This window comes from Streptopelia decaocto (genome assembly GCF_964273445.1).
Source record: "Streptopelia decaocto genome assembly, chromosome: 19".
Classification (NCBI taxonomy): domain Eukaryota; kingdom Metazoa; phylum Chordata; class Aves; order Columbiformes; family Columbidae; genus Streptopelia; species Streptopelia decaocto.
The window spans coordinates 2,211,610-2,228,567 of record NC_138674.1 but is presented as its reverse complement, the minus strand read 5'-3'; the positions used below and the strand labels follow the sequence as shown (position 1 = coordinate 2,228,567).

Genomic DNA, 16,958 nt, shown 5'->3' with positions numbered 1-16,958 from the left:
ATATACACACGTTTTAAGATTGCAAAAATAATGTTAAGATGTTATTAAATTGTTTAGCTGAACCATAAAGTGTGGGACCAAATGTTGTAGCTTTATGTATTAGAACACAGATATGGATCATCAGGCAGCCTTCCCAACGACTCACAGTTCCTGCCATGCACCTGTAAGAGTAGTTTAGAATAACACATATTTCTGCATTAACCCTTGATCAGCCTTGGTGTCACAACAATGACAAAAACCTGCTTCAGAGCCTAGAGATAACAAGAAAAGTACAGGTCCATCTGAAAATATTACGAAAGATCAAAATCCTGGATTCATCTGACATGAGTAGCAAAACATACATATTTATCCGTATTTACCATGTGTGCAATTGGATTTTTCTGTAGTCCTTTAAATATTTTTCCTTTTTTACTAAGGCAAATGCCGTCACTTTCCTGCTCTCACCTCTTCAACCCGCCCTGTTCATGGAACGGTGTGTCCTAGACCTTCAAACTTCCACATTGTCATCAAGTTCTTGATTCAGCTCTTTGTCTGCGCTGCAGCTCACCCCAAACAGGTCTGTTCCAGCAATTCAAGGCAATGTTGCTGTGCTATGTCGTGACGCCTGCCTGGGGCCTGGCTTGTGCCATCTGGAGTCAGAGCTGCTGGGATGGCCACTGTTGGGTAAGAGCAGCATCTGACAGGACTGCATGCCCAAAGCCTAAGGGGAGAAACAGAAACATACCCCGGTGTTCATCCCAAGTGTATTTAATCAGCTGAAGTTCTGATCTAAAAATGTCAATTGTATATGCGTAGTCTCAAGTCTCCATACCAGATCTTCATGGGTGAAGATCTTGTCTGGTTACCTACTGACTGCTTATCAGATCGCCAGTCAGATAGGAGAACACTACAACTCTCAGAGACTGAAAAGTGTCTCTGGCTTTTATCCCTTGGTGTTGTCACAATATTGGGTGGGTATATACTTATCCTTGATAATATTGCAGAAAGCTTCTGGCTTCTCTTGGTTTTGTTTGGGTTTTTAAAAATTTTGGCCTGTGTAGCCATTGTGTATCTCAGAATAACAGAAATCTCCAGCACTTTCCAAAGAAATGAAACCAAGTATGAAGTGGTCTATCGTATGAGCCAATCAGCAAATAGGATTAGGAAGTATTTTCGGACCATAAATGGAGATCATTGGCAGATGATATGCAACAAAGAGAACTGCTGTTTAATCTGTGGTTGATAGGAAATGCTGCAGCTAATCCTAGGAAAGAAAGAAAAGAGCGACCATCTGTGAATCTATAAATGTAGGAGATGAGAGCTGTGTTTCACGCTATTACACGGGGACTTGCGGTAGACAGATTAGCTTTGGAAATTCAGCAGCCACAGTCTGTTTAAATGCAAAACCTGGCAAAAACGCTTGTTTCTATGGCAGCATATTAGGATCTTATTTCCTTTTATCAGTGGTGATCTGCAACAGGATGAGGTCGGAAACAATTCCTCTACCAGAATACTGATCTTTTAGAAATCTGATTGGCTTTGCCTGTTTTTTTTCATCAGCATTGCTTCTAATTCTGTGTTGCTTGCAAGCCTGGACATGTTTTTATTTTAATCTGCACAGTGCTACCTGCAGTGGAAACAAGAGGTACTCTGCTCTAGAAGTTAACCTGCTTGTAAGATCACAAAGTTTTCGTTGTGTTACACTAACAGGCAAAGAGTGGGTAGGAATCATATGTGACAACTTGTCCTCACTGTTCCTCCTTCTACCTTAAGCATCGGTCAGTGACAGAGAATCCTATTAAATTACTTTTACCTATAAGCTTCTGGTATGCACTGAATTTCTCCAGCCTGTTACAGAGATTCCTGGGTAATGAACCCGAGAATTTTATGATTACTAAATTCTGTTTCCAGACATCACTTAAAACACTTCTTGTAGAACATCAGCATGCCGTCTTTCACTTAATGAAAGTGTAAAATAACTGATGTCAGTGAACGGATTGGTTTAGTTAACAAAAAGGTTAAAGATAAATAATTAACAGTGTAACTGGCTGTTCCAGAACGGGGCTGCAAAGCTGATGGCTGTAAAAACACATTAAAAATTTCTATCACTGAACAGTCTGCAGGTCAGCAGGGGGGCAAACAAAGAACTACATCCATAGGCATCAGACTTTTAACTCTGGATTTTAGGAAACTGTATGAAAGAAGCCTTGGCCACTCAGAGATCGCCACACGGGACTTTGTTGTCCTGCCACAGTCTTCTGTCAGGGAAAAGTTTTTCTACCAGCTTAAAGTTTGTGTGAATTACTAAAGGGACGTGAATGTCTGTATCACTCCGGTGATGTTTAGTGCACCTGACAGACGGGCAGGTTAGTGTGATGCCAGCAAAGAGCTTCTGTGTCCATGTCAGTGTGGAGCCAACCTGAGTATGAGCAGCAGTAGCCACGTTAGTCTCAAGGTCCACTCAGACTAATTTATTGTGCTTCCAGATCAAGGGATTTTCATTCTTAATACTTGGTCAGATATTTCTGTAATGCACTGCAGTGCATCCAGAGGCCGGGTAAAAAAAGTTGCAGTGAAGAAAGGCACTACTGAAATTACACTGCCTGCTCCAGTGATTAATAATTCCCGACATCTAGCATATGCCACATAGGACTCTGCCTAATAGCTCTAAACCTTCATGACCGTGGGGCTCTGGACAGATGGAACTAAGGACTTAGCATCTGTGTAGTTGCCTTAACAACCAAATTTGTAATCGCCTCAAAGAATGAAACCAGGTTTGTGTGGCATGACCTATTTTATGGAACACCATCTTGAAGGGCATTAATTATGTTCTCATCCGTTAATTCTTTATTGCTCAAATCCTGTATCAACTTTCTGTTATTTTACCTGATTTATCAGGGATAGGTGTCAGGCTAGCTGGTTGAGAGTTACCTGGGTCAGCATTCTCTCTTTAAATATTGGCCTAATATTAGCACTTTTCTTAATGTTTTGAAATTTCCTCAGTATTCCCAAACTGGTTGAAATTAGCATTAGCTAGCTAATGACATTGATTTTAAAATATTTATTCCTTATACAAGTTATTTAATAATTTTTCTTGCAAATATGCTCTGCTCATGTCCTTAATCCAGTAAATTATATTTAATTCCTGAAAAGTTACATGGTAGAAATTAACCCATAATTAAAGACTCCATGAAAATGGAAAGATTTCAACTAGTCTTAATAGAACGAGAACTATATCATGTTGAAGAATTAGTCCAGGACACAAAGCTGTGTGCAGCAGTCCGAAACCACAGGAAAAGGACATAACGTTACTGAGGAATTAGCTGCACACGGATCGGACTGACTGGATCGCTCCTCAAATAGCCCAAAGTGACCATGTTTACCAGTTCACGCTCAACTTTATCTCATTTCTTAGGGCTGGGTAAATGGAGAGTGTGGTTGAGCCGCGTGAGATACATCAGAGCCAAGTCCGATGGCGCCGGGTGGTGAGCTGGACAGGAAGGTGTGAGCAGAGCTGAGTGACGAGCATGGCGACACGGCTGGTGCAGTGAGGACGGGGGCTTTGTGCTGAACCGGCGCAGGACGTGCACGCCGACTCGACCCTTTACTCCCACTCCTCCCAGGTGGTCACAAAGCCCGAACCGCGAGGGTTTTTCCCTTGGCTGTAGACATCTCAGTTTCACTGGTGGTCATGCAGTATTTTGCTTCTCATTGTGCTACAAGGAGTGGTTTCTTACAGTCAATTAGTATTTCAGAGTGAATTGCTTGTTACTTTGATATTTGCTCAGTAGGTTCAAGGTCAGCCAAATTCTCAGTGTTTTGTTCCAGTAGTAAGTCAGGTTGTACCTAACCACGCTGTAGAGCGGTTGCTGTGAGGTGTGTTAGTGTACGTGTGTAACACTGCATCTCAGTTGTGCCTGCCTGCTAATGAGCAAACTGCGTGAACCAGGCTTCATTAAACTGCCACAAAACAAAGGTGTAGAATGTCATATGTGATTCAAAATGACGCCATTGCCATGCTAGCCTTCCTGCCATAATGTTGCTGTCCTATGTAGCGATTAAATTCATCAATAATAACTTCTTTTAAAGCAGTGGTTAGTTTAAAAGCCTGAGAAGAGAATGACTCTTAAAATAATTAGATTTCCAGCTCCAGTTTCCAGGTTAGGATATTATGGACACATTTGTTCCTATCACATTTGCTTTGTGGTTCAGCATGAATTTTCATTAGATGACTTTACGATAAGAAAGCAGCAATTCAGATGCAATTATATAAACAGTAAGATCAGCCTGGAATTAGCCTGGAGAGTATAAAGCACACGCGGAGCTCGTGCTGGCTCACTGCCTCTCCCAGCTCAAGGCAGAATCAGGTTCCTGTAATAGGGGAGAATTCAGCTGACAAGAGGTTGGTCTTTCCAGACTTGCATTGTTGCAGCTACAGGGTAAACCAGACTGTGGAACGAGCGGCTTTTGCTGTGGGAAACTGGCAGCTGGGAGAGACTGGAGGGTGATGTCCGTATGTTGTAGACACTGTCATTTAAAGTTTGTAGTTTAGAAGTTGTCGAGTAGTCCCTGGAATTGTCTCGGAGTTAATCAAAGCTTTGTTCTCAGGATCCCCCAGCAGGTCTGAAAAATTAGGTCAGCACAACAGGCAGATAAAGCGGGGATTCATTAACTCTTTGTTGATGTTCTTTATTGTAATTTGCTTGAATCTATTATTTAATTATTGGCAGTGTTCCCGTTTCGTCATGCCTCTGAGCCAACTGGGAAGTAAAAAATACAGTGGTATGTCTGATATGCACAGCTGTTTCTTTTTCTCTCTTGAACATTCATAAGATACTTTCTTTAGAAAATTGCTTTTAAACCAACGAGATTATTTTAGCATCTCTGCTTAATTCTAGAGCTCATGTTCTCTCACATAAGTCACATTTTCAAATCCTTTAGCTCCTGTTATTTATCTGTGTCAGCATTTTATCACTCATTATTGAAAAGTTCTATGTAATATGTAAATTTGTTATATATCGTTAATGGCCTGTTTACCTTTCTTTTCTGTTTAGTGGTTAGCACTATTTCAATTAAAGGTCTGGGATTGGAAAGAATTTGTCAGGCTGTAGCTAAAAAAGTTAAGATTACTTCTAGTCTGAGACTATCGTAACTGTTCTTGTGAAACTCAGAGAAAAGGGCTGGAAGGTGTATCTGATTTTAATTAGGGTTTGCTTTGTTTGTTTGTTTTTCCCCTGTCTAGCATGAGTCCCTTCTTTGTGATGTCTCTCCTCTATGGCCTGACTTTTGGTCAAACAGCATCACTTTGTGCTCCTTCTGAGTATGTAATCCATGTGGAGAAAAGGGAATGTGCCTTCTGCTTGGCCATCAACACCACCATCTGCGCTGGATTTTGCATGACTCGGGTACACGGCGTTACTCTGTTCTAGGCAGTTGTTGCTATAAGGGCCGTGACTGCAAAACAAGTGCCTGTTCTCCCTGGAAAAATTGTGTGTAAATGATCCAATTTGTCACAGGCAAAAAAATCACACTATTATCATGTTTTCAAGTTGGCTTTTTGCCAAGGTATGGATGAGAAATGCCAGGCCTCCGGTGGCATAGCAGAGACCCCAGAGCTGCTGGCACTGCAGAGCCTGCTTAGTCAGTTTGTGGGGTCAGGATGGAACAGGTGAGAAGCAGATGATATTCAGTCACTCTTATTTAATGTAAAGGACTTGGGTAACTCCTACTCCCACTACCATTACGCCAACTAGTGTGTAGATGTGCCAAACACGATGCTTGAGCTTTACTGTTCAATGTAGCAAGTTCCGCAGTGGTCAGCAGGCAGCCAATACGGATGACAGAGCATTGTGAGCCGAGCACATTAGTTAAAACCATAAAAGCAAAGTGAACGTATGTACAGGGGTAGAGAGCCCCAGTCACACACAGAGGCAAAACTGCCCATCTGAACAGAAGTATTCTGAAAATATCAGAGCCAGTCTAAGGGTGAAGAGGTTTGCTGTCTGCGTGTTTGAGAAAACATCAAAGGAGGTCTAGTGACACTCGTGTACGCTTTGGTGAAACGATGCGCTTGTTTTTTCTTTGTAGGACAGCAACGGCAAGAAGCTGCTACTCAAAAGTGCTCTGTCCCAGAACGTGTGCACGTACAAAGAGATGATGTATCAAACGGTGCTGATTCCGGGCTGCCCTCGTCACACCGTCCCGTATTATTCCTACCCTGTGGCCGTGAGCTGCAAGTGTGGCAAATGTAACACCGATTACAGTGACTGTGTTCACGAGAAGGTGAGGACAAACTATTGCACTAAACCACAGAAGCTCTGTAACATGTAAGCTTCCAACAGAACGTGGTCAACATGTACCTCTCTGCTCACAGCTACACGTAAATAAAAGCGTATTTCACAATAGGTTTGCAAATTGGCGTGCGGAGTTTTATTCTATTTCAATACATATTGACATGCCCTCAGAACATTGTGTCCCTTTGTCCTTTCAGCAGAATTTGTGTCCAACTTTAAGACCCTCAAATACAGCAACAGCATTCTATTGAGGTGATGGCTCCTTAGGGTCAGGGGTTGGTTTACATTTAATTTATCTTAAAATGCCTTTTCACATAACTAAGCAATGGATTTGCAGACAATCCCAACATCCTCTTCTCAACATCTTAATTCTGGTGAGGAAGTAACAGGAAAGCACAGGAGCAGAGAATTCAAATTAGGCTCGTAGGGGGCTTGGTCAATCAGAATCCACGTGGAAGCAAACTTATCCCTTAAACGTCATCGGCCTCCTCTTCATCACTGATGTCACTGTCACATTGGTTAGCCCCGTCTTACCTGGGAGAGGCTTGAAAACCGGGTCACCCTCTGACCGCAGCAGCTCCAGCCACGCAGCCGGGCCCCCTGCGACCACCCGCAGCAGGGGCGCGGAGCCGGTTCCTTGCGGTCGATTTGGGGCATCACAATCCCAACCGAATTAACGCGCCTGGGGAATCGGGACCGCGGCCGCTCCGGCTGAGGGGGAAAAACGCTGCCCCGCCCACGCGCCAGGGGGCGCCGCCGCGCAGCCCCGCCCAGAGCGCCCCGGCGCCGGGAGAAGAGGCCTGAGGCGACGGGACGGACCCCAGGCCCGCCATGCACACTGAACCACCTCTCACCCGGCCCCGCCGAACCGGAGCGCTGCCCCCGGTACACCTCAGGGCGCGCCGGCCGCCTCGGCCTTGCCGCCGCGATCGCACAGACCGGCCGCTACGCCGCCCTCCCGCACCCGCAGCGCGGACGAAGCTCCGCTCAGGCGCACTGCCCGCTGCGCGTGCAGCCAATGGGGAGCGAGCCTCGCCCGCTGCCCCTCCCTGGTGGGCGGGGCCGGGGCGCCGCGCGGGTCTCTGAGGAGAGCGGGGCCGGTGAAGCGGCGGCCGCCGGTTCGGCTCCTGTCGCGCTGCCCGGGTCCTGTTCCGTTACCTGGAGCCCACCCGTGGCCCGGCGCCGGCGCGATCGCACAGCCGAGAGTACCGGGCGAGCTCCGGGAAGAGCCGCCCCGCAGCCTGCGCTCGCGCCCCGGCCTGAGGAGACGGCGGGCGGGGGCGTCGCGCGGCGTTGGTGCCGTCGCCTCAGCGGGTGCCCGGAGACGGCGCGTGACGAGGGCCGGGATGCAGCAGGTGAGGGGAATATTGTGTCCAGTTGTGGCCCCTCAGTTCCAGCAGGACAGGGAACTGCTGGAGAGAGTCCAGCGCAGGGCAACAAAGATGCTGAAGGGAGTGGAGCATCTCCCGTGTGAGGAAAGGCTGAGGGAGCTGGGGCTCGAGCTGGAGGAGACTGAGGGGGGACTCATTCCTGGGGGTCAAGATGGAAAGGGTGAGTGTCAGGAGGGTGGAGCCAGGCTCTTCTGGTGACAACCAGTGATAGGACAAGGGGCAATGGGTTCAAACTGGAACACAGGAGGTTCCACTTAAATATGAGAAGAAACTTGTTCCCGGTGAGGGTGGCAGAGCCTGGCCCAGGCTGCCCAGGGGGTTGTGGAGTCTCCTTCTGTGCAGACATTCCAACCCGCCTGGACACCTTCCTGTGTAACCTCATCTGGGTGTTCCTGCTCCATGGGGGGATTGCACTGGATGAGCTTTCCAGGTCCCTTCCAACCCCTGACACTCTGGGATTCTGTTGTTCTGTGAGCGCTGAGGCACGGGCCGGGTGCAGCAGGTGCCGGGGTCCGGGCCCTGCCCTGTCGCGGTCAGAGCTCCGCACCCTCTGGCCGCCCGCTGCCGCGCTCGCAGGAGAAGCTTCGCCATGGTACCTCCTGGGCAGTTTGTGGGAGCTGGTCTGACAGGGCACAGAGACACATTCTGTCCAGTAGTTGTTTATTTCAGGTTATTTTTATTAGAAAGTTGGTTCAAATTCAAGACAGAAAAGGTGATAAAATGCCACTTCAGAACACGTTAGGGAAGTGAAAGCTGATTTCAGCAACAGAATAAGGTTTGTTGTTTGTTTTTTCTTTTTTCTCTCAAAGAGAGACTTTGCAGCATAAACCAATGTGCCAGTTCTGCCCAAAATCAGAATTTGTGCTATAGAAGCAAATAAGTGACATGGGAAGTGGTTTGTGTTTGTGGCTGGAGCACCAATAGAGAGGAAGAAGATTGAAAACCTTTATTTATGTACATTTTCTATGAACAGCATCTGTTGCTTTTAGTCAGTAGCCTCCAAAGGCTGTAAAATAGAGCATTTGAAGGCTTAAGATGACTCAATTTCTTTTTCAATACAAATGAAATACATTTTGCTATAAAACGGTCACTTTCAGTATGAAGAAAAGTGAAATATGAACCTTCACTGTAGGGATATTACAGGGCTGTGCTTCATCAGCTCCTGTGTTATCTCTGCAAGACATCAAAACTGGCTGAGGTTCTCCTGTAGCAAATGAAGCTCCCACTGAAGTCAGTTACTTAGAAAAATTAGACAAGGGAATTGTGAATAACGGTGTTTAGAGATACAATAAAAGCATCAACAATTTGCATATTTATGCTTTAGAACAAACTGACAGAAGAAAATGTGTGCGATGTGTTTTCAGAATTATCAGCTGGAGGGATTTGATCTTTTCCCTCTTTCCTCTGAAATGGGTGCGAGGGAGAGGAATAAATAGGTACTTCTGCTGACTTAAATGGCAGTTACTATGTATCTGGTGCATACAAGCATTGTAGTTTGTTAATTAAACCCTGGCATGCAACTCTGGAGCATTAACTGCATTTGAGGAATTTTAGATACTGGTTTGGATTTAGTTACCTTCGAAAAGTTTTCTTATTGAAGACATACACTGTAGTTGCTTGGAAATGATCTTGTACTGCTGACAAATATCAAAGATTTTGCACTTTGGAGAGGTGAATGAAAGAGCAGCAGCACAACAAACTGCAGGCGCTACTGATGCGGTTTCGGTAGCCAGAACGTGGCCTGGGACAGTGGAGCTTTCAAAAGGGCTGCTCCAGCTAGTCAATGGAAGTTGGAGGTGTTAACGAGCTAGGATCTAAAAGCGACAGGAAAGAATTCCTACAGCTTTGACAGGGGAAGAACAGCTGTGTTTTCTGTCCAGTAATGAGCTAAAAAAGACTTTCAGTTACTAAGATGCAGAGAAACCTGCAAATACACTGTGCACCTCACAGCAGTAGATGCAACAAAAGAGACTGCGACTTTGGATTCTAGTAAGGCACTAGTAGGTGCATAACACTGATTTCCAGCTTAAATTATACCAATAACTTAGAGAACTAAACCAGAAACTGGTATTATTCTGTTCCTGATATGCAGTGCAAGTATCCCCTAGAACTAAATAGCAGTAAACCCTGGAGTATAAGCAGTAATTTGCTCAGAAAAAAAAAACAAATGCACTGTTCAGAGGAAGAAAGAACCCCACAAACCCAAAACACTTCAGCAGAAAGTTCGGTTGTTCAAGTCTGAATTTACAGAATGTTTCCTTCTACCATTCTTCCCTGGGTTCATAAGGCACTTGGATGTTTTGGTACTTCTGGGGGAGCTGGGGAAGCAACCCAAGTTTCTGCAAGCTGCTCTTTTATTCAGTGCATCTCAAAAGCAGGAGTGGGCGTCTGCCAACTTACTCAAGAGACAGTAAACAAATACAGACGTAAACTCTGGTCCTTTCATTACATTCTGGTGCTATAGACTTGAGGAATTAAAACCAATTATATGTAGCTGTGTTTAAATAAAATACTATCATTAGGAGGGGGAGTGTAATAGATGCAAATAGCTTTACTTGCAAAAAATTTCTGTCTCTGTAGGGCAATAATCTTGGAATATGAACCACTGGCTTCCCTATGGTGGTAATTTTACTGGTGTTCCTGCAAAGTTGTCCTGCTCTGAATGGGAAAAATGACACTATACACAGGCTTCTTCTTGCTGCCAGTGTTACTGTGTCCTATCCCGTTACCTATTTAGAGCAGAACCTGTTGCAGGGACAGTCTTGAGTGTCCCTGGGATCCAGGAAACTGCTTTGGCTGTAACAGTTGGTCCCAGGCCCTACGTTTACACGGCATCCATAGCTAATCAGGGGTGTACATTCCACACAAACACACTCACTAAAATGCACATAATTTCTGAAATCCAATTTCTTTCTGTCATGTTTCAGTGGAATAAAGACTCGCTGACTTGCGAATGCCAAGTCCTGTTAGACATCATAGACCATTTAAATGACACACGTAGTTCAGCTGAGCTTTTGCCCATCGTGTATTGAACAACTGCATCAGAAATCTAAACCAGTTATCATCAGAGAGACAGAGCTACTATGTAGGTATCATTAGCAAAAAGCTGTTCTCTGAAATGGTGAATTATCTCGAGTAAGCCAAAAATTAAGAGATTCTGAGCCTTTGATGTAATTTATCTTCCCCTTCTGGGGACAACCCTTCTCCCTTCTAGGCTGTTTTAAAAGGAACATTCTCTTACGAATAAATATGACAAATAGAAAAATAAAAATATAGAAACAAACTATGTAAACGCAAGCCCTGAGGTATTTCAAGCACACAGTATAATTTTTTCTACCTGACATGCAATCTAAAGGTGTCAGTAAAAAAATTTACTTTATGGCTCTGTAAAAATGTCCCATCTTTCTTTCCTGCCTTACACCTGCAAGAAAGGGTGAGAGGTTGAGGTAAGAGCCCCGTGGAAGCTGTGATAGTCACAGAAGCAGAAACAGAGGATATTAAAGTGCTGTGTGTCTTTCCCTGACCATTTTCACTCTTTAGTTGGCACCTACAGAGTATCTGACAAAGCTCCTGCTTTTCTGTATACAGGCTCCACTCCTGCACCAGCTTATACACCGGACAGAGTCTTGCAGGGTAAAGGGGCTTCTGAATACAGATTTTAGTGGCCCCTTTAATTCATCGGGTTGGTTTATTCTGGTGTGTCTCCAGCACACTTGGCACTGCAATTGCTCCCAAATGACTGTGTTATCCTGCCAGCTTCCCACCTCTTTCCCTCTCCTCCTTTAGCCTGGATCTCCTTGGACATGTTTCCTCCCCAGAGCTTTCTACATTTGCATGAAGGGTCCAGTCCTAAAAAAAAAAAATCCAGTCTCTGCATGACAGTGAAGTCAATGGGTCTACTCACACGAATTATTTTGCTGGAGCAGGCCCTTAGGCATTAAGGTTTTTTTTCATGAAGTCCAGTGTTATTAATTCTACTCTGTTTGGGCTTTGGAAAGAACAGTTACAGAATGGATCACAGGCCTTACTTTTAAAAATGGCACTTGTTCCTCTGGTAATTCTTGGCAAACAGGAGTTCAACATGGAAGGGTCTCGAGCACTCGTCCCTCTGGGTGTGTGTGCACTCCTGCACAGCGAGACTCGAGAACATGCACACACAGCGTGTTCCATTTGCACGGACTCACCTAAACAAGGTAGTGCATATACAGGTACCTGCTCATGTACAAATATATTTGTAAGGAGAGATATGCATGTGCTTACACAATACCTATAGATGTGTAAACTCTTAATTGCACATATACAAACATTAAAAATCAAATTAGTCTTAGATACACCTTTGCTTTTTCATTAAAAAGGACATTTTAAAACCCTTTTTTGTTCACTTCGGTTTTACTGTAACTAATACAATTCACCTGCTCACCTAATGGGATATTTTCCTCTCAGTATGTTAAAACACTCATTAAAATGCATTACAATTATTAAATTGTGTAGAAGAGCACTTCTTGTAAAGCTTAGTCTGGAACTCCTGGGACAAGTTGTGCAGTGAACGTTTTAGATCATGTCTCTGGTGTTACGGATCGCACAGCACAGAACCATGCTGAATACCATGCCAAAGATCTAGAAGAGAAGGGATGCAATTTAGGGAGGCACTTACAAAACAGTTATAGAGTAGTTTCCACATCAGAACAATCTGAAGGTTCTTAGGGCAGAGTAGCAAGTGGCTGCTTCCATCTACATCCCTATTGTTAGAAACAAGCACAGAAAATGTACAGACAGGTTTCTGTGGCTAAAGAGGTTATAATTTCATAACCTGCTGTATTTGGTGTGGGAAGCCGTAGAAGGGATGTTTGCATTTCTAGTGCATCCTTGTTGAGCACTGAGGTTATTGGAACTCTGTCCCACCCGCATTGCTTTGCTGTATTTTTGAGTACACCATCACATTTTATACAAATCACAGGAATATTTAATCCCATTTACCCACACCATGGTTTCTGTTACGTACACAAACCCTTGATCGGCTTTTAAGTGTCCACACAAGCCCATGAACCTCCTTCACTTTAGAGCAGCTGAAGGTGTATTTTGTCACCAATATTCTGGCTCCTCATGCAGAAGTCACAGCACACGCATGCTGGAAAATGCTGTTACAGCCTGTGCAACAGCCTGGCCGCTCCTGCCGCAGGGTGACATCTATTGGTCACAGTTCTGTCAAGAAGGAGCAGCCTTGGGAACACAACAGTCTGTTCATAAACCATCCCTCCCACTGAACCAACACTACAGCATCTTCCTGGAAAGCCGGTTCTATACAAAGCATGTTCCCTATTCCTTATGAAATCTAAAGCATCAGTCTGCAGTTGTTTTGGAATAGATTAAATGCTGCTACGGCCTTTTGCTTTTCAGTTTGGTTCATGTGCACTCCCGTTTCCTGCTATTGCAACAAAATAAGATTACTGTTAGCTACTTGCGACCCTGTGTAAGGACATGAGACGAACTGGTGAAACAAAGTCATGCAAGTCTGGTTGTGTCAACGTGGGCCGTTCCCAGTGAGAGCACACACTGGAAGCGTAAGAACAGCTGCACCTTTGAGGAATCGTGCCAGTTGCTACAAAAAACCTTCCACAAAGCTCTGAGTAAGGGACTCAAATACAGATTTGAGAGTGAGAATGCGACTTTACTCACTGTGGTGCCAGCAATTGCAATTCCAATAATTCCAACTAAGTGCAGATGAGCATCAATTACATTCTGGATTTCAACCAGGCAGTTCTATTAAAAACAAAATGGAAAGATTTTTACTCCTAGAAGAATATACTCCAACCAACTCTGTCCACTGTGCTCAGTAAACAACTGACAAACATGACATATTATTGCTGTCACTGTCATTCTTGCATCCATGCCTTGTGTTTTGTTGGGTATATTCCTTCTCCTAGTGAGACATCTGTACCTCCTGCCTGCACAGGCTGACACATACAAGTCATTTTCTTACGTGTTTCCCTATATTTAAACCCCTTTATATGACAGGCTATACTAAATCAGGAAGTTTGGCCCTATGATTGACATCGTATTCAGAAGCGGATCCCACAAAAGACAGAAATAACAGGATCCTTCTTAACACCAACAAAGCTTCTCGTCTGCACGCATGACTAAGGCAGGCACTTGCCAAAATTCCGCCTCCGTGGGGCTTTTCTTTTAGGACTGCTACGTCCTCCCTGCTTTTCTTTTCAGATGATGTAATATTGTCTCAGCCACCGTGGGATGCTACAAGCAGGATTCAGAGCTGAGGGCTGAGCATGTTTAATATGACCTCCAGCTCATTTCTGCCTCCGCTCTGCTCTGTTTCATATGGAATTTCATGTTCTTCCTTTCTTTTACTTATAGAATGTCTCCCATTTTACTAAACAATCGGCATGAAAACATGATTAGAGTAATCAGAACAGAGGACACTTGCCTTTGGCAGCTGGATATTCTCTGGACAGGGTAATGCCGTTTGTTCTATACTGTCTTTACCACAGCATTGGAGCTAAATGAGAGAGAGATGAAGAATCAAAGAAGGGGAAACCATAGATGTGTTTCATACTGAAAGTGAGTCACTACTTTCATGCTGAAAGTGAGCTGATAAATAACTGAAAAAAAGAAACTATACAGATCAAGTCATAAGTTTATTCCCTATCTAACTGGTACCTCTGGTAGAGTTCCAACTGTGTGGGACAAAATTCTCAAAAATCAGTTTCAGTTGTCTGAAGCCACAGAAAACACACAAATTTGTACTAACAACAACGTCCAGAGAGGATCTGTATCACAGTATCTCATAACGAAGCAAACAAGTGGATTTTGGAAACGCAAATCCCTGGCTTACAAGGAAACAGGAGTTGTTAAAGGGAGAAAGCAGAAAGTTCAAATAGCGCCTGCAGAATTATGGGCAATGCACAAAAGCTAAACCAAACAACGCTAGAATCTTTATTTCTGACAAAACATAGTGCTGGGTTTGGACACAGTAATAAATCTGAGTGTTTCGGAGGGTTTGTTTTTCCTGTTTGCCTATCTCCCACAAAATGCTTGGGATTCCTGTTTGGGTCAGAAGTAACAGCTATGGGAGAAGGACAAAAGGGTCTGAGGTTGTGAAATGTTTGTTCTAAAGAACGTGGGAATGCTGTAAGGAGCAACAAAGCTTGGGCTTGATCTCTGTGGGAGGCAGGATGGACACAAACAGGATTCAAGAAGTCAAGAGTTCTAATTCTGATTCGGACACTAACTTTTTGGGTGGCCTGGACGGAGTCACATGTATACTTTCGGTTCTTTACCTACTCGGTTCAGTTAGTGAAATGGTGCAAGGTGTTAAAGCTCAGCGGGACTACTCACAGCCACGTGGTAGTGATAGATGGTCTTGTTGACCTTCCCCCCGGGGTTTTTCATATAGTCATCATAAATATCTTCGTAGATTTTCTGGGCTTCCTGTATTGCCTGCAGAAATCAAACGTTCCAAGTAAGCGGCTAGTAAGTCTTACCCCCAGTCCAGTGCAGACTTCCAGCTGGTGTCATCAACCTCCGGAGCAGGAAATTATGGCCAGTAAACTGAGGTACCGTGATTGGAATGATAGATTTTGTGGCCTGGTGGCATTCAGAGGGACCCTGCAAGGGTCAGGATGGACATATGCTATGTCCTGTGTTTTGGTTAAACCCTGTTAATTGGAGAAGTTCCGTGCTGGAATGTGCCCTTTTCCCAGGCAATACCCTCTTGCCGTATAATTCTACTGGATGTTCCCCATGGATGTGAGGTTGAACCACACCTACAGATCTTCTTTAACAGAAGGGGAGGCAAAAACTGCCTCTTGTTCTGGACCTGTGATAACACAAGCTCTCTTGGACTCCAGATAAGAATGCCAGAGTCTTCCTGGAAAAAGTCTCCTGGAAAGTTTTCCTGTGCACGAGCCAGACTGTAGGTCTGTCATCACAGAACCCACAACTGCCCCATTATTTAGTACATTAGAAGTCACTTGCTACTTACCACTTTCTTGCCTATAAAGGCAAATACTCCAGCAGTGATCTCAGCTGCAAATATCACCAACAAGCAAGCAAAGAACTGCAGAGGAGGAAGAGAATCTTATATTAATATACCTTGCACAATTCTACTTTATATAGACTGCTGGTCAGTCCCTCATCCTTGCCCAGGCCCCAACAGCCCACACAGTAACTGAAAACAAGCTGCTAAGTCTATAAAAGGGGCATCAAAAAGTCAGATTTCTTGTAATACAGAAAAAAGGTGAAAATGGCAAAGATGTGGCTCAGCTGGCGGCTTCAGAAGAGACAGAAGGTAATTCCAGGAATATATCACGTGAGACAATCAACTGAACTTCTTCATCTATGGAAGGTCTGCAATAGCACGGTGGCCAGAGACACTAGGTTAGCCAGTAAAGGGCCATAAGACATTTCAGGTCTTGGACAGCAAAGATCTTTCTGCTAATGACACAAAACAAACGCTTTTAAAAGAGTTTCCTGTGCAGCCCAGGCCCTTGAAACCTTTTACTTACTGCTCCAAGTAAGCACTGAGACTCCCGCGCTGCTCCACAGCACCCAAAAAATCCAACTGTGGTCATGATAGCCCCTGCTCCCACCAATACATAGAGTCCTATGAGAAATCAGAATCAGAGAAGAATTTAAGAAGGTTTCTCTTCCCAAAGTCTGCTCCCTATTTTGTTAAAACTGCACATTTGTAAGTAACAATGATCTCTGGCTCTCACAAAAATACCTGTTACACAGAAAAGTTGCTCTCACCACAAAAGGAGACGAATTCTTACAAATTCTTGGGGAATCTCATGAAGAGAAATGAGAAGACTCCCACCTCCCAAGGGTCCTGTCCCCAGGGCATACACCACACCATCCCCAACCACCTGGCAACAATCCAGTGAGGAACATAAAGCAAAAACCAAATCCCACAATGCTCGAAGGCTTATGTCTGTGAAGCCTGGTGCTGGAAATGTGCTGTACTGCTGTGTGGGGGTGGATGTTAACGGACCTGGCAGCTGGGGACAGCGGAGCTACGGACCGTGCACACTAGAGGGCACAGCCGCCCTGCTCCCGCTTCGGCTGCGCAAACTTGAGTGAGAACATTCAGTATTCTCAGTTACTGCTTTAAACATTGTTGTAAAACCTGACCCAAATCTTTAGGGTGGGCAGAGCTGCTGGCATTTACTGCCAGCAGGCCTTGTGTAACCTGGACTAGAAAGCCCTACAAGTGACAGTTTGCAATGACTGCTAGGAAAATGCAAAAACAATCACTATATGAATGCAACGCATCTCTCTA

The 16,958-nt window shown here is 44.5% G+C and overlaps 2 protein-coding genes and 1 long non-coding RNA gene across 4 annotated transcripts in view; 2 read left to right on the top strand and 1 right to left on the bottom strand.

Annotated features, from left to right (window-relative positions):
• Positions 1 to 638: 638 nt before the first annotated feature.
• Positions 639 to 6,309, top strand: TSHB (thyroid stimulating hormone subunit beta; the record flags this gene model as incomplete). Of its 2 annotated transcripts, none has more annotated exons than XM_082069083.1 (3): positions 639 to 663; positions 5,222 to 5,384; positions 6,067 to 6,309. In XM_082069083.1, exons 1-3 carry the CDS (start codon positions 650 to 652, stop codon positions 6,307 to 6,309), a joined length of 420 nt encoding a protein of 139 aa, XP_081925209.1. In that variant the 5' UTR covers positions 639 to 649. The 2 variants fall into 2 exon arrangements, with proteins under 2 accessions (XP_081925209.1, XP_081925210.1); XM_082069084.1 differs by lacking the exon at positions 639 to 663 and adding an exon at positions 4,343 to 4,381.
• A 1,033-nt stretch (positions 6,310 to 7,342) lies between these two features.
• Positions 7,343 to 16,958, top strand: part of LOC309448010 — a 17,556-nt gene continuing 7,940 nt past the window's right edge. Inside the window, exon 1 of the long non-coding RNA XR_014185708.1 lies at positions 7,343 to 7,627. This is a non-coding gene — a long non-coding RNA (uncharacterized lncRNA). The remainder of the gene's footprint in view (positions 7,628 to 16,958) is intronic.
• Positions 8,334 to 16,958, bottom strand: part of TSPAN2 (tetraspanin 2) — an 18,259-nt gene continuing 9,634 nt past the window's right edge. The window contains exons 3-8 of the mRNA XM_082069183.1: positions 16,186 to 16,283; positions 15,663 to 15,737; positions 15,017 to 15,118; positions 14,106 to 14,177; positions 13,340 to 13,423; positions 8,334 to 12,280 (exon numbers count right to left, since the gene is read on the bottom strand). Of these exons, the coding sequence (XP_081925309.1) occupies positions 12,215 to 12,280; positions 13,340 to 13,423; positions 14,106 to 14,177; positions 15,017 to 15,118; positions 15,663 to 15,737; positions 16,186 to 16,283 (497 nt within the window). The 3' untranslated portion in view covers positions 8,334 to 12,214. The remainder of the gene's footprint in view (positions 12,281 to 13,339; positions 13,424 to 14,105; positions 14,178 to 15,016; positions 15,119 to 15,662; positions 15,738 to 16,185; positions 16,284 to 16,958) is intronic.